This window comes from Anguilla anguilla, chromosome 6 (assembly GCF_013347855.1).
Source record: "Anguilla anguilla isolate fAngAng1 chromosome 6, fAngAng1.pri, whole genome shotgun sequence".
Taxonomy (NCBI): domain Eukaryota; kingdom Metazoa; phylum Chordata; class Actinopteri; order Anguilliformes; family Anguillidae; genus Anguilla; species Anguilla anguilla.
The window spans coordinates 21,516,999-21,537,517 of NC_049206.1; the positions used below are offsets into that span (position 1 = coordinate 21,516,999).

The 20,519-nt window shown below is 43.4% G+C and overlaps 1 protein-coding gene across 1 annotated transcript in view; it reads left to right on the forward strand.

Moving 5' to 3' along the window:
* Positions 1–20,519, forward strand: part of epha4b (eph receptor A4b) — a 97,276-nt gene that overhangs the window by 52,307 nt on the left and 24,450 nt on the right. The window contains exons 4-8 of the mRNA XM_035423887.1: positions 2,145–2,300; positions 5,620–5,955; positions 7,511–7,623; positions 9,141–9,303; positions 12,967–13,075. Of these exons, the coding sequence (XP_035279778.1) occupies positions 2,145–2,300; positions 5,620–5,955; positions 7,511–7,623; positions 9,141–9,303; positions 12,967–13,075 (877 nt within the window). The remainder of the gene's footprint in view (positions 1–2,144; positions 2,301–5,619; positions 5,956–7,510; positions 7,624–9,140; positions 9,304–12,966; positions 13,076–20,519) is intronic.

Here is a 20,519-nt window from a genome sequence, read left to right on the forward strand (position 1 = left end):
GGAGCAGTTTAACGGACCGGTTATTTACGGTCGGCGCCCGGGGCGACGCGCGGCCGCCTTGATTAAATCCGTGACCTTCGGCGTCCGGAGGACGCAATCGAGGCGGGCGCGGATTCATCTCGCCGCCGATCCGTCAGCCCGATTGCGTTCCCCGCGCTCGCGACGGGGCCGACCCGCCGGCCCCCGCGCGTTCGTCTCGCTCGCTCCCCGCCTTTCCCCGGCCAGAATTTACGCTCTTCCTCTGGAGAGCCGCGCGGGGCTCTGCTCTGCCGGGGGACGACAAACAGGCAGGGCGTGCGATTTCAGTTAAGCAGCGACGTTAGCGATCAAGGACTCGCAGATTAGTCAGCTCGAACAAGGGGGGCCTTTGTTGTCTCTCCCGTTTCATTTAAAAGCAAACTTGAAGCGTGTTCACGATACGTAACATGCTCCCCCTCTCATGCGCACACACATGTAAACACGCACTCAGATACACACACACGCACACACATGCACACACGCACGCACACACACACACACATATACACTCATGCATGCACACTTGAAGAGTGTTCACAATACAGTCCTCTCCCACATGCGTGCACACATGCGCATGCGCACGTGCGTGCACACAAACACACCCATGTGCACACACGCGCGCGCACACGTGCATGTACACGTGCACTCACACGCACACACACACACACACACACCATTGCGCTTTTTGCACGCGCTGGACAAGCGGGTCCCTTGTGTGAGCTGAGAGGCAGCTCAGAATTCCTCTCTAATGTCTGCTTGTATTCCACAGAGGGCTGGGGAAAATGGGTCATTCGCCTGGGCTTAGACACAATGAATATGCGCCATCATTCTGCAGCCTGGCTCTGAGGCTGTCCCTCAAAATGCACATCGACTCAGCCGCGGAACTACCGTGAAACATGCAGTGCCCGTAGGCCCAGCCAAACCCCGGGCTTATGTATAGTTCTGGAAATGCAATATGTTGCATTACTTTATATCATATTCCTTTTTATTTCAGTGATAAGTTCAGAATATAGCATCTTGTATTACTTGCAATGCTGCACATTCAAGCCGTAGTGATGGATATTTTTACAAATGTGTGCTGTATGCTGTATTATTCTGACATATTCAAATGCATTTCTTGGATTCAGATATAATATTTTACCATGTATTGGTCTGAATTTCTTTTTTTAAAGGGTATGTTCAATGACAATGGCATTATTATGTTAGGAAATGATATCTCTTTTTCATTATAAAAAAGACAAAACAGATATTGCCCTTTAGGTAAATGGCAGGACTGCCTTTCTGCAAACATGGCTACATGCCAAAAATAAGTATTTCCTCATCTAAGAAATGTTAAAAATCACCACATCTATAAAGTAGGAAAATCACCCTGAGCCATCTCTGTGTTCATAACTGTTTCTATAACTGTGTGAATGCTTTTACACAAAATAAGAATCTCATGTGCATACTGTCGTCTCATTTTAATGTATGTATTTTTCTAGCTCTCTTTTCATTTCAAACATTGCAATTATTTGGAATAAGTCAAGCCTGCCCAGGGACAAAAGATGACACATAGCCTCTATGCTACCTCCTGAAAGTTGTACACCAGGGACCCTCAATCTTATCCAGAAAGGGCCAGTGTGGGTGCAGCCTTTCGTTCCAACCAATCAGTTACACACCTGATTCTAATCAACCACTCTTTGCTAAGGACTTTGCTAAGGACCTTGATTAGTAGCATCAGGCCTGTTACTGCTTGGTTGGAATGAAAGCCTGCACCCGCACCGGCATTTTCTGGATAAGATAGATGACCTCCGCACTGTAAAATAGTTAATGATAAAAATATATGTTAATGGGGGCGGCAGTATATTATAACGGCTAGGGAGTTTGTCTTGTAACCGAAAGGTTCACAGGTTTGATTCCCTGGTAGGACACTGCTGTTGCACCCTTGAGCAAGGTACTTAACCTGCACTGCTCCAGTATATATCCAGCTGTATAACTGGATACAATGCAAGTCGCTCTGGATAAGTACTGTAATGTATAAGTAGATGAGGTGTAAAACTGTGAATAATTTAAAATCACCGCTCTCTGGCTGAGACCGCCTGTTTCCTGTTCGTAAGCCGCGTTTCCTGTTTCTGTTCCCCTTGCAGCCTGCAGGCCCGGCTTCTACAAGGCCTCAGCCATGGACGCCTACTGCACCAAGTGCCCTCCCCACAGCTTCTCCCTGCAGGACAGGGCCTCGGAGTGCACCTGCGAGAAGGGCTACTACCGCGCCGAGCTGGACCCCCGCTCCATGGCCTGCACCAGTAAGAACCCCCCCCACCCCCCACCCCCCGTGCTCAAAAACCACTCCCTCTGACACCACAGGTCCCTTTTTCTGGGGCACATGCGAAGGGCTGAAAATGGAGACCAAGGAAGGGTCACGCACACATGTTGCTCCCCTCCGAAATGGGTACCCTAAAGGCCCTAAGCAACAGAGAGAGCTGTAATAACAACTATTATTATTAAAACCATTCTGATTCAAATCAATGCATGTATCTATGCTACACGATAGCATTACGCATTTTACGTATGTAATGATGAGCTAGAAGGATAAGAACAGATGTTGGATCACTCTCAGTGCGGTAACTAGAATCACTTCTGTCGACCGTCCCACCCCATGGCAAGAGTGCATGATGACTGACAGGTGTGTCTAGACAGACAATAAAATGCTCTTTGCTGTAGACTCTAACTATGGCTATGCTATTTATAGCTCATCTTTGCTGTTATAGTTATTATTCCTCTTGAATGCAGGCTTTTAGGCACACTATACTGCAAGGGTATAAATAAAAAAGCCCTTTGAATTACAGGTCTCCTAGCACCGAAATGCACACCGTGTTCGCTGGGTAATCGGCAGTCCTGATTTCCGGCAAAGGACTTAGGAGCATGCATTCTACGGGCATTTTGCCACGCACTCTGCTGCCTGGTGTCCGTTAGTCAAACGAGGGATAACGACCGGACAGCCAATCAGCCTCGCTGCTGCTTTCCTGAGGCAGGAGAGTTCAATGACTAAACAGAATGCATTATGGGAAATTTGGGAAACAACTGTATTGCAAGATAGAGAGAGTGGGAGAGAGGGGGGATGGAGGGGGGTGGGGGGGGGGGGGAAGCCATTCATTGTTACTGTGTTAGCATTTTTGCAATCTTAGGTGGGTGGAGGAAGGTACTGTTGAGAGACAGGAAGCGTAAGAGAAGATTTCTAAAGGGAGAAAGGGAGACAAGCGAGAGAGAAGCAGCACGGCATCTCATATGTGGAGTTAATAAAGGCAGTGCAGCATGATATTATAGCTCTATTAGTGTCCATCAGCCCACAACTACCCAACACTATTGCCTTTAACAAGGGTCTGAGGTCACCTTGGTAACAGGACAAGAACCTCTGCTACAAACAATGCTAAAGTGGGAGAAAAGGCTACCTATTGTAAACTGTGTCATTGGAACTGCCACAAAGATCACACCATAGAGACTATGCTGCTAGATGAGCGAAGATAATTGTGCGACGGTATAGAAAATCATCAGTAATGTATTGTGTGGCACTCCATAGTCCATGTCCTCTGTGTATGAACGTGTGTGTGTGTGTGTGTGTGTGTGTGTGTGTGTGTGCGCGCACATGCCTGCATGAGTGGCCATGAGACCCCACACAGTGTCCCCCCTCCAGCCGACCTTGGGCACGGCTGAGGATGTGGAGGAATGCTGGAAGACGGAGCTCTTCGCAGCATTAATCAGGCGACGGGGATATCAGGCTTTCATGCCACGCATCATTTCCTGTCACCAGATTTATCGGTGACAACCCCAATTACAGCCCCCTGCCCCCGTAAAGAGGACCCGGTCTGCTAGGCTCACCGGGAGGGAGGAAGCTGACGACCTGTCATCACGAAGGCTACTAAAGCATGGCCATTATCTCATCCACCCCCCCCCCCCCCCCCCCCCCCCTCGACTGTTCTAAATGAATCCTGAATAAATGACAGCTCATCGGCAGTGAAAGTGATCAATAGTGCTGTTTAAACACACATGTACACGTTCGCGGACACATTTTTATGTACGGCACGCTTCCACATGCACACACGCACACTGCAAACAGCCACTTAAGTGTGCAGGCACGCGTGCATGCACAGGCACGAACACAGACACACACACACACACACACACACACGCGCACACAGAATCGCAGTTGCATTCTGAGCATGAACCACCTGAACTCGGCAAGATAGATTCCCATGTGACACCCATTCTCCCCCCACATGCGCATGTTAGAGAGAAGTGAAGGAAAGGGAAAAAACAGCAGCAAGAAAATTCCCTCTCCGCTCACCCTGCTTTGCAGTATGACGACGTTAGAGTTTAATGCCTCTGAAGTGACAGGGGCTTCTTTACAGAGATATTTTATTGCCAGCCCAGGAGCTGAGCAGGATCAGCTTAGCATCAGCAACTCGCTAACCAGGCCAATCTCACATCGTCTTCGTGGACACAAACAGAAACTATCGTGGCATATTCATGTTTTTCCACGGTACCCTCCTGCTAGACCAAATGAGCGTGAATGGTTTCTCTGCTTTGTTGGGAGCAATCAATGTCAGCACTTTAAGGCTCATAAAACCAAGATGCCTTTATTAAATTTAATTTTGTGCATTTTCTGAACGTTTTCAGAAAATGTTTCTCCTTTTTCTCTCTAATTCAGAATTTCTTGTGCCTCTTAAAGAAATGCCATTCAACCTGCACCTGCATAAGGAGTACTGATGCATGTGCACTTCCTAAGATGAACCTGGTTGCAAGAAAGTGATTATTTTACACATTACAGATGATAAAGTACTACAGGAGATCTAGCACCTATCAGAGGAAAGGGGTATATCACTGATGACAGCTGGTGGCCTTAGGGTACCTGCTGCTGGGAAATAATGTAGCAGTGCCCCATGGAACCCTTTCCACCCTAGCACTAGCAGAGTGTGGCTAATTGTCTTCCACCACTGCGGACCCGGCTATGCCATTGGCTAATGTCATAGCCAAGACTCAAAGCTGCAATGTGCGGACTATAGAGCCCAGCCAATGATTTTTCCAAGCATCCTCACCAATTGAGCACTCATGAGCCAGTCAAAAATATGTTTGAGAATAGGATTAAAATAGGATTATGAATTTAAACTATTGTGGAGGAGTAAAAACAGGATTATGAATTAAAACTACTCTGGAGAAATGAAACCTATTCTCAAACAATAAAATAGACATTTTGGGTTTTTATTTGCAATGGGCAGTATACCACTGTCCACAAATAAGTCATCACTTTCGTTTGATTTTTAAATATGTTTTAGGGATTTTCAGCTTTGTTGGACAGCACAGTGTAGACAGACGGGAAGAATGGGGAGCGAGCGAGAGACAGAGGGAGACAAGTAATGCTGCTGGATTCGGCCCGCCAACATCGCAGCTTGAAAAGAGCAAGTGGACAGTGCTCCACAGGCTACATCATGAGAAACCCCACTTTCATTTGATTTTTAAGGCTGTATTCCTTTACCACGTGAAGACAGAATCTTCACTGGTGAAAATTCTCCATTTTGTCCATCCCTGGCCATCCCAACCGCCTCCTCTCCACCTCTGTCTCTCCAGGGCCTCCGTCAGCTCCCGAAAACCCCATTTCCACCATCAACGAGACCTCGGTGGCCCTGGAGTGGAGCCCACCCCGGGACAGCGGGGGACGGGGGGACGTTGCCTACAACGTCCACTGCAGGAAGTGCCCGGGGGACGGCAGGAAGTGCGGGCCCTGCGGGAGCGGGCTCCACTTCAGCCCGCGCCAGTTCGGCCTGTCCCTCGCCAAGGTGCAGGTCACCGACCTGCTGCCCCACACCAACTACACCTTCAGCGTCGAGGCGGTGAACGGCGTGTCCGACCAGAGCCCCAGCCCCCGCCAGCTGACCTCCGTCAACATCACCACCAGCCAGACCGGTGCGCGTCTTCCGGCCGCTGCCCTTCCTGCAGAATCAGGCCCTAACACTGAGCTAACCGCCACAGGCAGTGCAGAACGTCACGCTATATTACAGAGTCTGAAAGTATTATTTTATGACAAGATGATTCATTTTAACCATTCATGTTCATAAAATCTCAACATTTTCAGCAATCTTTTTATGTTTTAGTCTGGTTTTACACGTGTACTGTCTTGGAGCCTTCGTGAAGCATTTATACCTCCTTCATTAAGAAATCATAACTTTCCCAATAGTCATAGTCAATGCGGCTTTGGTATTTTCTTATGTTGCAGTGAATGCCAACATTTTATCTATCCCCTTTTACCTACTCAATAACTAGAAATTAATTCTACAATAAAGTACATGCACACTGCCAAATATTAGAAAAAAGTACATGAGATATGTAAATGAGAAATGAATTTTATTACTTACAATTATTTTTTTACTGCTTGTGCAAGGTAAATAACATATTTAACTGGAAAACATCAGTATCTTGGTACCAGAATGACATTTAGAGCTAAAGCCTGGCAAATTGCCTACTGCAATATTTAATGGATTTTTTATGTTTAAAGCCAATACTGAAATGTGATGTAGTATCTGAACGAATAAACAAGTGACAGTTATTGGCTAGGAAGACCCAAATGTACAAGGCCTTGGTAAATGAAGCAAGCGACTGGAAAGAGTGGGGGTCTGTTCTGCATTTCTGTAGCCTGGCACGTAACCTTGGTAACCTGGAAACCATGTCATTCCCCTACCCAGACTGGAAGGCAGTGCTTTTGAATATGCATGGGGCTCTGTTGGCTTTTCACGAGTGCTTCTGAGAGCACTTCAGATAAGGTGACGGGCGACGGCCCGGGGTGGCGATGACTAATTACCGCGTGTCACCATATGCAGAGTGTGTCACCAGCGAGGACGACTCGTGAAAACCGTCGCCCATTGCCATTAAAAGGGCTGTTCCATGTCAGCCATGTTGTGAGCCGGCCTTGCTCTCTCTGAGTAGGGTCAGATGGGCCCACTCGGAACAAACTCTTTGTTGCTGCTTTAAATGGCTTTGTGTTGCCGCTGCGTACAAAAGCTGTTCTGGTCGAGTATTAGCCAGCCCATTGGCTATCCTTTCTAGGAGAACCCTTGATTTTTCAATATGGCTGAAATGAGAGGAGGTCTAAGGTTTGAGTTCAGGCTCAAATGGGAGAATGGTGTTAGCGCTTTCATGCTCATCCTCAAAGCACTTTGCATATAAAGCGAGAGTCGTTCTCTGTATACATCTAGCCCTACCACTCACACTTCTGCAAAAAACCTCGCCTTTAATTATGTGCACACTCTACACTGCGATGTGCACTCATTCTAATGCACCTGTAATCAACCTCAATCATCCTGTCTTTTTCTCGCCGTCCTTCTCCCTCTCCCGCTCTCTCACGCGCTCTCTCCCTATCTCCCCTTCTCTACCTCTGCCCCCTCCCTCCGTCCCCCCGCTCTCTGTCTTTCCCTCTCCCTCTCCGTCTCTCTCTCCCTCTTCCTCCCGCTCCCCGTCTCTCCAGTGAGCGTGACTCTGATGAAGAGGAAGAGCAAGGACAGCATCACGCTGGCGTTGCAGGGGCCGGAGAGCGCCAACGGGGCCAACGTGGAGTATGAGGTCACCTACTACGAGAAGGTATGCCCCGAACGTTCCGTCCCCTGTCCATGGATTACCCTGCCCTGGCCTCTTTCACCCACAGTAAAAAGCAATTTGGACCATTCCAGGCCAGCCTGTAACTGGTTAATTGAACAGCACTGTTATCATCCTTCTGGGAATTACCATCCTTATTGACCCATAATAACCCTGTGAGTGAATGCTGCATTCTTTTTATTGTTGCTGGGCAAAGAGCTTTTACTGTCATGTCACATGATCACGATTTACTGGCATAATTTTCCACTGTGAAAAAAAAAAAAAATGTCACCGCATATGCAATATTCATATTTGTTCCATACCGTCCTAGTCCCCTTCCTTTCCTCAAGGAAAACGGAACAAATACTATGGTACCATAGAAATGTGATGACACTGCTCTTTACATTTAACTCTGCGATTTTTCAAGGTTTAAATTATGTATGGAATGTTTTTTGGGGAGTATGCCTGTCTGACTGTGTGATGCAGGGAGTGTAGATAATTGATGCTGGTGATTATGGGATGTGATGTTATGAGATGCCGATGTGTTCAGCACCCAGGCACCACATCCCATCCCAGGGGTAGGAGAGCCTAGGATGGGCAAGGGTGGGTTGTTTCCCAATTTGACATGCCAAAACAACCTGGTGAGTGGTTTTCTAAGCCTGGGAAATCAGTTCAGATATGTACCCATAATGCATTACTTGGGGCTTGCTTTATGCTTGCTTGTGTGTCCTATGCTGCATTCTATATTCTCAATGAATCTATTTATGCAATATATACAAAATGTGTGTGTGTGTGTGTGCCTGCGTGGTTTTCAATGAATATTAGGCATTGTTATTTTTTATCTTTATTTGACTTATTTTTCTGTGTGCACTGGACTGCCACTTTCTTTGGGGGGAAAGTTATTCTGCAGCTGTTTTTCTGAATTAAAATGCCCTGGTTTTCTGTATTTTCTGTGTCAACAAAATCCAGTGTTTGATTTGTGTCTTGGCAACGACTGTGTGGAATTCAGTTACCGGCTGGTCATTAGATTAATGAGGTGTTTATCGTGTGTGAATCCAAACATTTATGAATGACCCGTTTTCCCGTATCTGTTAATGCTGTATAATGAACCGAGCAGCTGTTAGCGAAATTGACGCTTGAGCGAAGTGAAAATTCAATGCAGAACACCAGGGCTGATTTCCACCGAGTAATCCGACATCAGTCAGACAGCCAGCCATCCGTCTACTGAAACAAACGTCAGATTGAGCGTATACCTTTTTTTCCTGAAAGAAATCTCCATAAGTAATTACATTAATTCCATTCTATTGCAAAATTACTCATTGGGGTAGATATTACTAGATCCACTGCAGGGAAACCTATTTTTGACTGTAAGCTTTTTATTCATTTTCACATTCAAATCTGTACAATAAATAGGTCAGTGAGTTGTTTTCTCTTTTCCCGTATGACCTATATAAAATAGAAAAGTAGGCAGAGATGGAGCTTCGTTTTCCATGCTTTCCAACCGTGTTCTTTTCCCCCCTCAGAACCAGAGGGACCAGAACTACACGGTCCTGAGGACCCGTTTGAACGCGCTGACCGTGGACGGGCTGAAGCCCGGGACCACCTACGTGTTCCGGGTGAGGGCGAGCATCGACGGCGGATACGGGAACTACGGGGGCGACATCGAGCTGGAGACCAGTCACGAAGGTGAGGGTTCCCGCCGTGCCTACCCCAACCCCGCTGCAGCGCTAACCCCAGGGCCGGCTGGGAGGTACGCGAGGCCTTTATCGTGGTATTGGGCTACATGTATGCGCAACACGCGCACGCGTCTTTGTTTCTCAGGTCCTATACACTGTGACAAATGCGCTCATTGTGCACCCTCCACTGTTGTTGCAACACAGCCTACCATACATTATTGACAATAGACAATGATAGAATACTATAGTTACTAGTATTTACAGCCACGTTTATTAGTTTTTAGGATGCCCCGCATTGAATAAGCAAAGTATCTCCAATTGCACTTTGCAAAATCACCAGCGCCAAACACGCGAAAGCGTCCTAAATTGGCGTTTCACATAAGGTTGCGTACAGAAAAAAAGACTATGCTAGATTTTCCTGGTGGGTGTAATTGACGACTAAACATGATTTCAGATACTAACATTTATAAATTTATTAAAACTCCACAATAATTTCTCCCCAGCCTCTCTCCAAACTCAATCACACTCTACCCTACGACCCCAGCCCAACCTCAATAACCTCACCAAAGCCTCCATCCCATGCCCAACTCAGCCTCTGCCATAATCTCTTCCATCCCAACCATGTCTCCAAGATGACCCCACCGTAATCTGATGTAATCACACAGTGTAAACCCAGTGGTCTGATTGTATGAGTGTGTTTACAGCACCGACTTCTCTCTATAAGGCTTTATTGTATTTATTGGTGGATAAAACAATCTAGTCAATGAATAAACTGATGAAAAACTATTCGCACGTGCATGTACTTGTACACGTGTATTCGGATTATTCTAACTGCAGATTTAGACATCACAATGACATCATAAAGCTCTGCAATAAGACCCTGCAATTTAAATCACGTTCAATGGGACTGGGTACTGCATGCCGTGGCTGGGGTCGGTTCTTGTCTATTTTTCTATCAGGCTCAGTCATGGTGTCGACATTTCCAATTAATTTGAGAGTATTAAAACAAATGTTTGCTGAAAGTGTAGGGTAACTGTCTGAAAATAATGATACAAAAACAATGGGGGTGAAAAGGTTGAACAAAAACTGAGAACTGGGGAATTTGGGATAACAAGCAACGATTACATGCACACCAACCCAAATTATTGGGAGTAATGCCAGTATTTAGATTTTTGTCTAGACATGGATATAAGTAATGTAATTACTCCAATAGCTGCATTTGCATTCTTTTTTCAATAATCACTGTATGCTCAACGAAAACAGTGTATGTGGCAGCCATGCGTGTTTGCATCCGTGATCTTCAACTTCCATCTGACATATACCTTTTAAAAAAACCGAAAGAAATTGGAGTAAGACATCTATATGAACCAAAAAATCTAAATATTAGGCACAAATCCAGGTGCCTTCATCTGCTTTGAATACACCCATTATGACCTTATGCTGAGAAAGATAATCAGATAAAGGCGTTTACATGAGCAGTTGAATTATTAGAGTATTGCTACAATTGGAGCAATATCAGAGTATTAGTGTGCATTGACTGATATCACCAAGAAAGGTAAATCTCAAGGAGGGGAACATTTTGATGAAGGTGTTGTGCATCATGCTAACAAACTAGTTGGCTTCATTCAGTACAAAACTTGTAAAGCCCTTTCCAAATATGACAGTATACAAACCTGGAATACTTTTTTTGCCCATGCAAATACAGACTGTACTGATAAGAACTGCCTTAGAATTACAGCAGCTTCCTCTTCCGGTTAACATGATTATTTCTTATATTTGTGTTTGTGCTCATGGTCCTCATCGCTTCTACCATAGCTAACCCTATAGGCTTACTGTGACATGGATTCCCTTTGCTCCATGGCTGCCTTTTAGCAGTAATCATTTGCTGCTCCACAAAGCAACACTCAGACAGTGCTCTAATTCAAATGTTCTATTAAATGCTTTCTCTTTGATTAAGCCATTATCGCAAAAATGGTTTGCTACTGGCTTCGTGCCTATCCTAAACGCATTTCAATCTTTTAATATCTGCAACTGAAATTGTTATGTTTAGGAAGATCTAAAACTTTTTCAAAGAATTTCTTCCATTAAGCTGTTACCTGCCTGTTTTCTCCTTTTCTTTTTCTTTTTCTGTCTTTTGTGTTGGTCATGAATGGGGTTGGGTATGAGATTCAGTTTTCATCTGTGGACCAGGAACAGGTCAGGTTGGGTCAGGGTTGGCTATCAATAAGTGCAGGGCCTTACTGTACAGTACAGTCGGGTTTGTTGTAATGTAATGAATATCATTTGACATTGTACTGGTGAAATTGTGCTCATACAAAATTTAATTTAGGTGTGTATTGAACAGAAAAAAGGTAAAGAATAAATAAAAAGAATAAAATGTTAAGGTTCACGCAAGATTTTATTTTACTAAAATAAAAAGGATATGTTCATTCCTCCATTGGTATCTACAGTAAACATGTCATCTCTTCCTTTAGACAATGCGCATAGAATCTGAAATCAGGTTACTCTATGAATGTCCCCATTCTTCTGACAGCCAGACTTTATTTTAAATATATTGATTGTCTGTTATTTTATTTCGGTGGTAATAAAGAATCGATCAAGTCAAGGCCTATCTAATGTCCACACTACAGCATCTTCAGACTTGCTGGGGCTTTTAAATGATAACATTAATTCTGAAGGCACAGCCCAGAAGGAAATTTTGTGAATGTCCTTGTATTAAAGGGAGCTATAATAAATAACACTGAATGAACTATAAATCCATACTGCATAACTTGGTGAGAATGATGATGCCTATGGAGAGTAGGATAGCGAATTAGTGCCATTCACTGATGGCTTGGTGACTTTTCAAACACTTTCTCAGTTCTTGCAAACATCTTTGCTCCATTTCAGTTCATTTACACACTCATAATCCAGCTGCAACTTTAGATTATCTAATTAATTTAGAAAACATACCATCTGTCAGACATATGGCAGCTCGTAAGCTTCTAAATAATTATACAGATTCTTTTACATTCGTCTCATCAGATATTCAACTATTTCCATCATTCAACGCTTCCTCATGACAGAAAGTTCTGGGAACATTTTCCAGTGCAATATTGCAGTGCAGGATGCCAAAAGCCACACTGTTGTTCTTGGTTATACCACTCAGTCCATTTTCAGAAGGAATGATCTCTGTTAAGAATACAGAATAAGAGTAAAGAATTGTATATTTGATGTGTCTCTAAAATATGTGCTAATAATAACGAAAGAGACTATTAGAAATTGATTTTGCCACATATTTACCACATTCCATTTTCCATGGTCACTTGAAAGAATGTAGGCAACATGAGGGTAGCGCTGTTGTGACCTGGTGCTGGTTCAGTTTGTCTGAGCCCTTTGCCCCAAATTGTTAGTTGTAAGTTGGCATGCTTTTGATATCAAGCGTTTGGAAAGTATGTTTTTGCAGACTAATATGATTTGTATATGGGAGTAACCGTTCACTGTTTCTTAAGTTGGAAACAAATTTGTAGTAATTAATTTCATTCGTTCTTGCCTGCAAGTGAAAAGATAAGTGTTTGTAATACCTGCTAAGTAGCACTATCTCAGATGGTTTGCTTTCCCCAGAGTTCCCATGGTAATGGTCTAATGAAACCCCATTATTCCCTGCGCCCTCCTGCCTACCATCTTCCGACAGACATGCTGGCCATTGGGGATCCGAACCAGCCCACCATCTTGGCTGTGTCCATCGCGGGAGGCATCGTGCTCCTCATATTCCTGGTGGCTTGCTTCGTAGTGAGTGGCAGGTAAGATTTGTTCATTATCCCCCCAGGCTGTGTTCTTGGCATAGGTACGGTAGGCACAGTAAGAGGCTTGAGAACAAGAGATGCATGGGGTGATTATCAACCTTTAATGGGGTCTGAATTCCGGTGTGCCCTTGCTTACCTGGGGAGGTTTGGCCTCTTTGAGTTGTCGGCCTCCTCTGTCTGCCTACCGCCATTAGTGTGGAATACAATCCCTTTGAGGGAAACAGGTGTGAGTTGTATTGGGCGTTAATGAGCAGGGTAGAGATGCAGGACATCAAAGTGTGAACTCTCCTGGCTGTAGACCCTGGCCAAAGATGAGGAGTATCACTATCACTCTTCATTTGGTGAGACTTGAAGGTCCAGGAAATTGAAATCTGTGAATTCTTTGTGAATGTGTTGTTTTCATGCTTTTTTGCATATCTAATATTTTATCATGATTCTTTAAAAAAAAAAAAAAAATTTAGCCCTTGGCTAAATTCCAGGTTTTCAGGAGACGGGGTTAACTGGGTGTTAGTTACATAACAAAAACCTTAAGTCCAGTGAAATCCTTTCTACATGTAATATGTAAATAGCACTATTGCCACTTGTGTGCAGGCAAGCTAAGTTGAAAATGCCTAAGCAATGCCCCTTCTCTAGATGAGGAGGAAGCAATACGCCTTTTTTTTCACGAAAGAGACCTACTGGGTCTACTTCCCTGTAGAGACCTACTGGGAAATGGGTTTTATTTCTGGAGCCCACAAGCACTGCAATGTTACAATAACCTTTGCAGTTACATTTTCTTCTGGAAATTGGCACAGAACGTGGATTGGTAAGTAGGCCTACCGTTAGCTAGCAAAGATTAAATAGCTTTCAAGTTTAGATATTTGGTTCAAAGACCTTTATTCAGGTGCAATGTCTGGAGTTTGAGACTGCTATTGACTCTAATGTGAGCGCTCAGGAGCTCAGCGTTACAACACTATTACACATTGAATGATCTTCAGCATTAACCGCTACGATTATAAAGCCTAGTTTATGTTACTTTCATTCAAATAGTGTAAGGTTACTGCTCTAACCTAGCTAGCAAGGAGGAATGGTTTACATCTGACATGTCTTATGGATATGAATGTTAGTGAGCGCAGGATACACGCTCACCCTGTCCTTGTCTGCTGGTTACAATAATATAATAGTGTTTATTACAATTTAACAATTATAATTTGGCTAGAAACCTGAAAGAAATATTAAGAAGACAATCAGTTGCCACTTCTGGGGAATTTAACCACAATTAGAATCCAGTGTCCTGGACCTTTAAGCCATGAAGTCGCAGCATACTCAATGTACACATTTCACATACACACCGTATGGCAAAGCTGCAAATTAAAGGTCAGTGGTACTTATGGCTGCAAATACTGATATGGGAATGAATTCTGAGGGCCAGTTGAAGGAATTGTATTGGTTGAATGTGGGGGGAGTTAGATATGTCTGACGAAATTGCAGTCATAGCCTTGGACTCCTAGTATTTGTGTGAAGACCATATAAAGGACACGAAGATGAAGAAATCATGAAACCAAGACTCGTCGCAATCTGTTTCCTGGCAGAACACGATGCAGCACCATGCAACCCTGTTAACAATGGCCTCGCTGTCACAATGGGACAATGGGAACTGGTTCAGACCCTTGTGTGAAATGTGAAGATGTAGTGTACTTGCCATGTGAGCCTTGCTGACAAAGCCATGCACTGTTAGTTAATTCAGAGTATTCATGCAGACAATGAGACTTATGATGTAACACGAACCAGCAAAACATTATTTATCATATCTGTAAACCATACATAACACACAAGCTCCAGCTGAATTAAATAGTTGTTCTTTTCCTCAACAAAACGTCTACCAAAGTCTCTAAAAACATTAATATTGATTGAAGGTGATTGTCTATCAGGGTGAGTGCTCTGTTCAGTATCGATTGGGCTGGGATCTAATCAAACTAGACCACTGTCCATCCTTCTTCCCACCAAACCCCAGACATGGACATACACAGACTCGGTCATGCGTACACACACAAGCACACACCCATATTTGGTATACATTTGCAATACACGGCAACGTTGTAGAAGATACCGTTTGTTGTAACACCGGGGACATAAAACATCCCACCGGAGAGCAAGCGGAAAACAGGGGCTGAAGGAAGGGAGAAGGGAAGGCAATTACAGACGGCCAGCAAATGAGGTGCTAAGCAGGTTTTACGGGGACATCGATACATCTTCATGAATTAGTCATCCTCCTTTCTGCATTCGGTACTGGCCAGATTAAAGGCATGGTGATGGATGGCAGTGGGGGTGGGGGTGTTAAGGAGTGTGAAGGCAATACTGACCATGTTTGTGTATGTACAAAGAGGAAAATTTGAAGATATTATAGAGGGTGTGTAACACTACAGGTGTGTGTGTGTGTGTGTTTGTGTGTGTGTGACTGAGAATGATAACAGCACTTAGTAGGCGTTTGAGAAAAGGAGGTGGTGAAAGTAATGCTAAATGAGGCAGAGAGAGAGAGCGAGAAAGAGACAGAAGGGAGGTGATTGTTAACAAAGTAGGCTACAGCATCTCAACACTGTATTACAGCATATAATTACAGCATCAACTGTGAGGAGAGAAATTTGGAGTGATATGACAAATAAAATGAATTCATTTGGAAGAACAAAATGACCAGTAGATTTCAAAAAGAAAAGATGGCATGATGTTAGGCAGTGTAAAAACAAAAAAAACTTTCCTACAGCGTAATGTTGACAAAGGACATAGAAAAGAATATAAATACTGATCAAACAGTAGGTGGCTGCTGAGTGGCTGATGGTGGAAATTAATTCTGTTCTCGGTATTGACTCTTGATACCTATGGGTCACCCACTATACTGCACCACCACAGACACCAGCTTGTTCCCCCATGGCATCGGCCTTCCATCAATACCAAACATGATGACACTGTATTATGGAGAAACTAAGCTTAAAAATTTTGCAACAGAGCACTGAGTTTCTTTATCAAAACCCTGCTGGCTGTCTGTCAGCAGAGTAAACAAAGTCTGTTTTTCTTTGGGGGTTCTGATAAGGAGCACATTTCTGTAAACCACCCTACAGTTTCACTACATACGACTAGGAAAGTCGCTGCAATAATCCATGCAAATCACATCCCAACGGCGCCTTTGACCCGTTGTGACCTTCTAGTAAATCCTAGGCAGATAATGTGACCTTGTAACGACTGCTTTTGCCTTTGTAAAGCAATCCTCCGGTATATATTTGGCCCTCGAAGCGAGGGAGAGAAAGTGAGATTGTAGTTAGGTGCAATTTGAGCCATCTGCACTGCGCTGATGGGTTTTTGCTTTTGAAGAATTTGAGAGAACATTAAATCGGGAGGGTCTGCGGGGTACTCATTATGTAGCGCAGGTCTCTCTCTCTCTCTCTCTCTCTCTCTCTCTCTTTCGCTCTCTCTCTTCCTCTCTCAATCACCCTCTTATGTTCTTGCTTTCCCCTCTCTCTCTCTTCGTTTCAATTCAGTTTTAGTTTAATGAAAATTTGATATTATAATGACACATTTGAATATATTACCAAAGCTATGCCAAAACAAACATTAGCAGAAGATTTATTTAATATAGTCTGATGTTGCGTTAGGCAAGCAACAAACTAAATCAAAAAGTAAATTTTATGCATCAAATACGAAAACAAAAAATGAACAGTACAAATAAAATAAAATCGAGCGATCTATGATACCATGAGTTTGTTTTTACTGGCATATGACTAGTTCCTATTATTTTATCCATCTCTCTCTCTCCTCCCTCCCACCTAATGCTGTAGATGCTACAGGGTCCCGTGTCCTGTCGCTGAACCCTGTGTTGCTCTGAGGTACGGCTGGCACAGGCACACAGCCCTGAACGGTGTCAGTTCACCCTGCAGCCCCGCCCACAACCGCAAACCCCGCCCCCTCTCAGGCCAAAGCCAGAGGCCTGGACAGACAGAATGAAACCGATATTGTACTCAAAGTGTCCCACTAGGTCTCCATTATTGGAAGACTGTGTGGTGTTGAAGTAGAGGGCAGGACCAAAGGGATTTTAAAGAGATCTGTCATTGGAAAGAACCCTCTCAGACTTTGGCAATTTGCCCCTGCATACGAAGCATAAGTCAAGCATTCAATGGTGCAGTCTTGCGTAGAACATGTATATTTAAGTATGGTTTTTAAAGTCTGATTTTAAATACTTATTGGCAAATTTGGTAAAAAGGTTATTGTTACATGGTTTGGTATAACTTAATATTAGCAGAGGTTTGGCCCCATATCCTAGGCTTTGCCGTATAAAACTGCCTATAACCAGAATCAGTGGCATGACAGTTATTCCACCATTGGTAGGATAAAATACAACATAATACATCTTATTCTGGAAAATAAAAATGTAAAAACAAATTAAACAAAGTGGTAAAAAAAAAAATGAAGGAGGAGAATGAACATAAGGTAGTGCATCAGGACTACCTCTCCTGCACATTTTTAAAAATCAGGTTTTTTGTTTATTTGCACTTTTTCAAATGCGTTTAAAATGCTAATCTGTTGATCAGCTACATGGGCCTTCCTTTACCTGTGTGAGGTCTGACCAACTGTTATTGCAAGTCCCCTCTTGACCTATCCACTCATTACACAGGAAAACCTTTTACAGTTACATGACATGCCTGATTGGCATTCCAGCTCAATAATCAGTGCAGGAACTCTGCTAGTTTACTAGCAGCCGTGCCTGTAAATGCTAGTTATTTATGGAGTGCGCTGTAAAAAAATAAATAAATAAAAATACTGCAACTGTTTTCGCTGAGTGGAAGGCATTAAAGGCAGGATTGGGCAAAGATGGGGAAGAATATTCAGAATTTTGCTCTTGCCATTTTGTTCAGAGGAAACTGTAGGTACACAAGAGTATATATGTGTTCATTAACTTTTTTCTGCGAAATATTAATTACAGACCTAAAAGTAAGTTTTGTTTTTCAAACAACCCTATAGTTATTCAGTTGTGCATCTGAATCAGCAGGTTTGGTTGCCGGTTTAGGGTTATTCACTAACAAGATGTTTTTTTTAAATATCACCGTGATGTTTTGCCGGTTTATTGCTTACAGTCAACCAAGTATATTTGTATTTAGCACATTTTCTAAAAATATGCATTTAAATATTCTAATTAGATTGCATCTCATTAATTTTGCATCATGTTTAAATATTTCAAAACCATACAGCTAGACGAGGGATGAAGTCAGCATTAAAATGTATTCGGATGTGAATTTAATCTGAACCGCTGTCAGGAAAAAAAGGGTTAAATTATTAGTTTATCCTCAGTTTGCAATCGCTGTAATTGGGTTTTGTATAATTGCACGGTCTGTTCTACAGGATAGTGCACAGCCAGCTTCATTTTAATCTCACAGACATTACTCACTGCTGCTATGTGCGTACTCCAGAGAAACGCATGGGGCTGAAACCAGCACGCAGAACACGTCCATTCACATAACATGGCGAGCAGACCTGGGTCAGATACGTACTTATTTGGATTCAGATACTTTTCTGTGCTCTATTGATCTTGCCTGGTGTAACTGAACCTGCCAACATGACCAGAAAGTGGGGTTTACACTTTTTGAGAGTATTTCACTGGTTCCATTACACCAGACAAGATCGGTAAAGCGTAGAAAAGTATTTGAATCCAAAACAACTGCGTATTTGAATCCAAAACAACTACGTATTTGACCCAGGTCTGATGTCGAGTCTATTCTTCGCTGTCAGATTCTACACGTCTGTTACATTGCTTGTCCATGAAGTAATGGTACCAGGGCTTGGCTTTTGTGTTATTGCATTAATTATAACAACCAAAGTATGCAGATATGAGGATGTCGTTGTATTAAGAGTGACATAGGATCTGCTCCTGTTTATATTTGACCCCTTTTTGCTTCTCGTTCTAATGAAACATCCAGCTCCTCCATGTGATTCTTTATTTCGGAGGAAAGGAGGGAATGAAAGGTTGGAATAATCATTGGCTTCCCTACCTCACTGGAAAGATGGCGGAGATTGAGTCATCTTTGTAATGAGAGGTGAAATGGGCAGGAAAACTTCCCATTTTTGCTTGTGGGCATGTGATAAACCTTTTTGTCATCTCGAGTTTATTTGTGTTTGTGCATGTGAAACTCTTTGAGCATGACAGCGTGTGTGCGCGCGCGAGAGAGAGAGAAAGAGGGAAAGAGACAGCGGAACATCTGTTTGAGGCTGTGGGACATCCTTAAAAGTTAATGACATCCTCGCAACAAACATGCCACGATCAAGAAGCTCATTTACTGTAAGGACTGAGTGCAGAAAAAAAGCAGAAGGGCACAGCCTCGAGCGATCGCGTTTCTGCTGAATATTAAATCACACACGAAAACAGATGCTGTACACTTTAAATGCGGTGAAATGAATGCAGGTTAGGGAAATGCGCTCCTCATATCCCAGTTTCTCACAGCTCTTAAGCAGCCTATCAAAAGAAGTAGCTCCATTACATTTGGGATTGTGGCTTTGATTGCCTGCTCCACTGTGGTTTAGCCATCCAAAAATTCAGATCTGTACCTACGTTTGCTGGTCCGATCGCTGTGTTTTCACAGATTTTAAGGCTGATGCGTGTCTATAATATGCACATTTGAACTGTCCTCTGCCAAATGGACGAGACTCTACAGCTGCGGGCCCTGTGTACTGCATGTGTGTGAAATCTTAAGCCTTAAAAAGTGCCCTGCTTGAAGAAAGTCTTGCGTGGGTGTTGGATCGTTTAAATGCCATTTTCATACGTGCACAGTTGATGTCAAAACTTCATTGTTCAGAGCTTTCTGTACGCCCCTGTATACTGTTCACCTGTGGGGTACCTACACAAAAGGCTACATGCTGAAACTTAAAGTGGCTTACAATGATGCAATGTGGTTTTTACTTCATGTGCCAAGATTTCACAGTGCTAGCCTGATGCTTGTTAATATTGGAGTACTTACAGTACTTGTCAAGCAGTTATGGTTATGGAGTCTGGTTGAGTCAAAGAACAGCATAATTGAGGTTCTAGTCAATCCTGTGAAGGGCTGTGTTCTATTCCAGCCACATACAGTATGTGGTGGCACTGGCGTAGGAGCCTTTATGTAAACTTTTTAAATGGGTCATAAATGAAGCCTTTGTAATTTATTGTAACTTTTACTTTTTCCCTGATATGGACCTCTTTTTAGATGAGTCTGAAATAAAAAGCTGAATGAATGAATGAATGAATGAATGAATTAAACGCGGCAATCCAAACTCATTTCCTGTCCCTGGTGTGCTCACAGTGCCACACCCTAAACAGGTTTAACAAATGTGATTTTTTTTTACTTGTGCAATATGGAGACAGAGCCAGGAAGTATCAATGGAATGTTCCCTGTTGATCTGAGATCACATCGGAAAGGGCCAATACAGACCCCTCCCCTTCCCT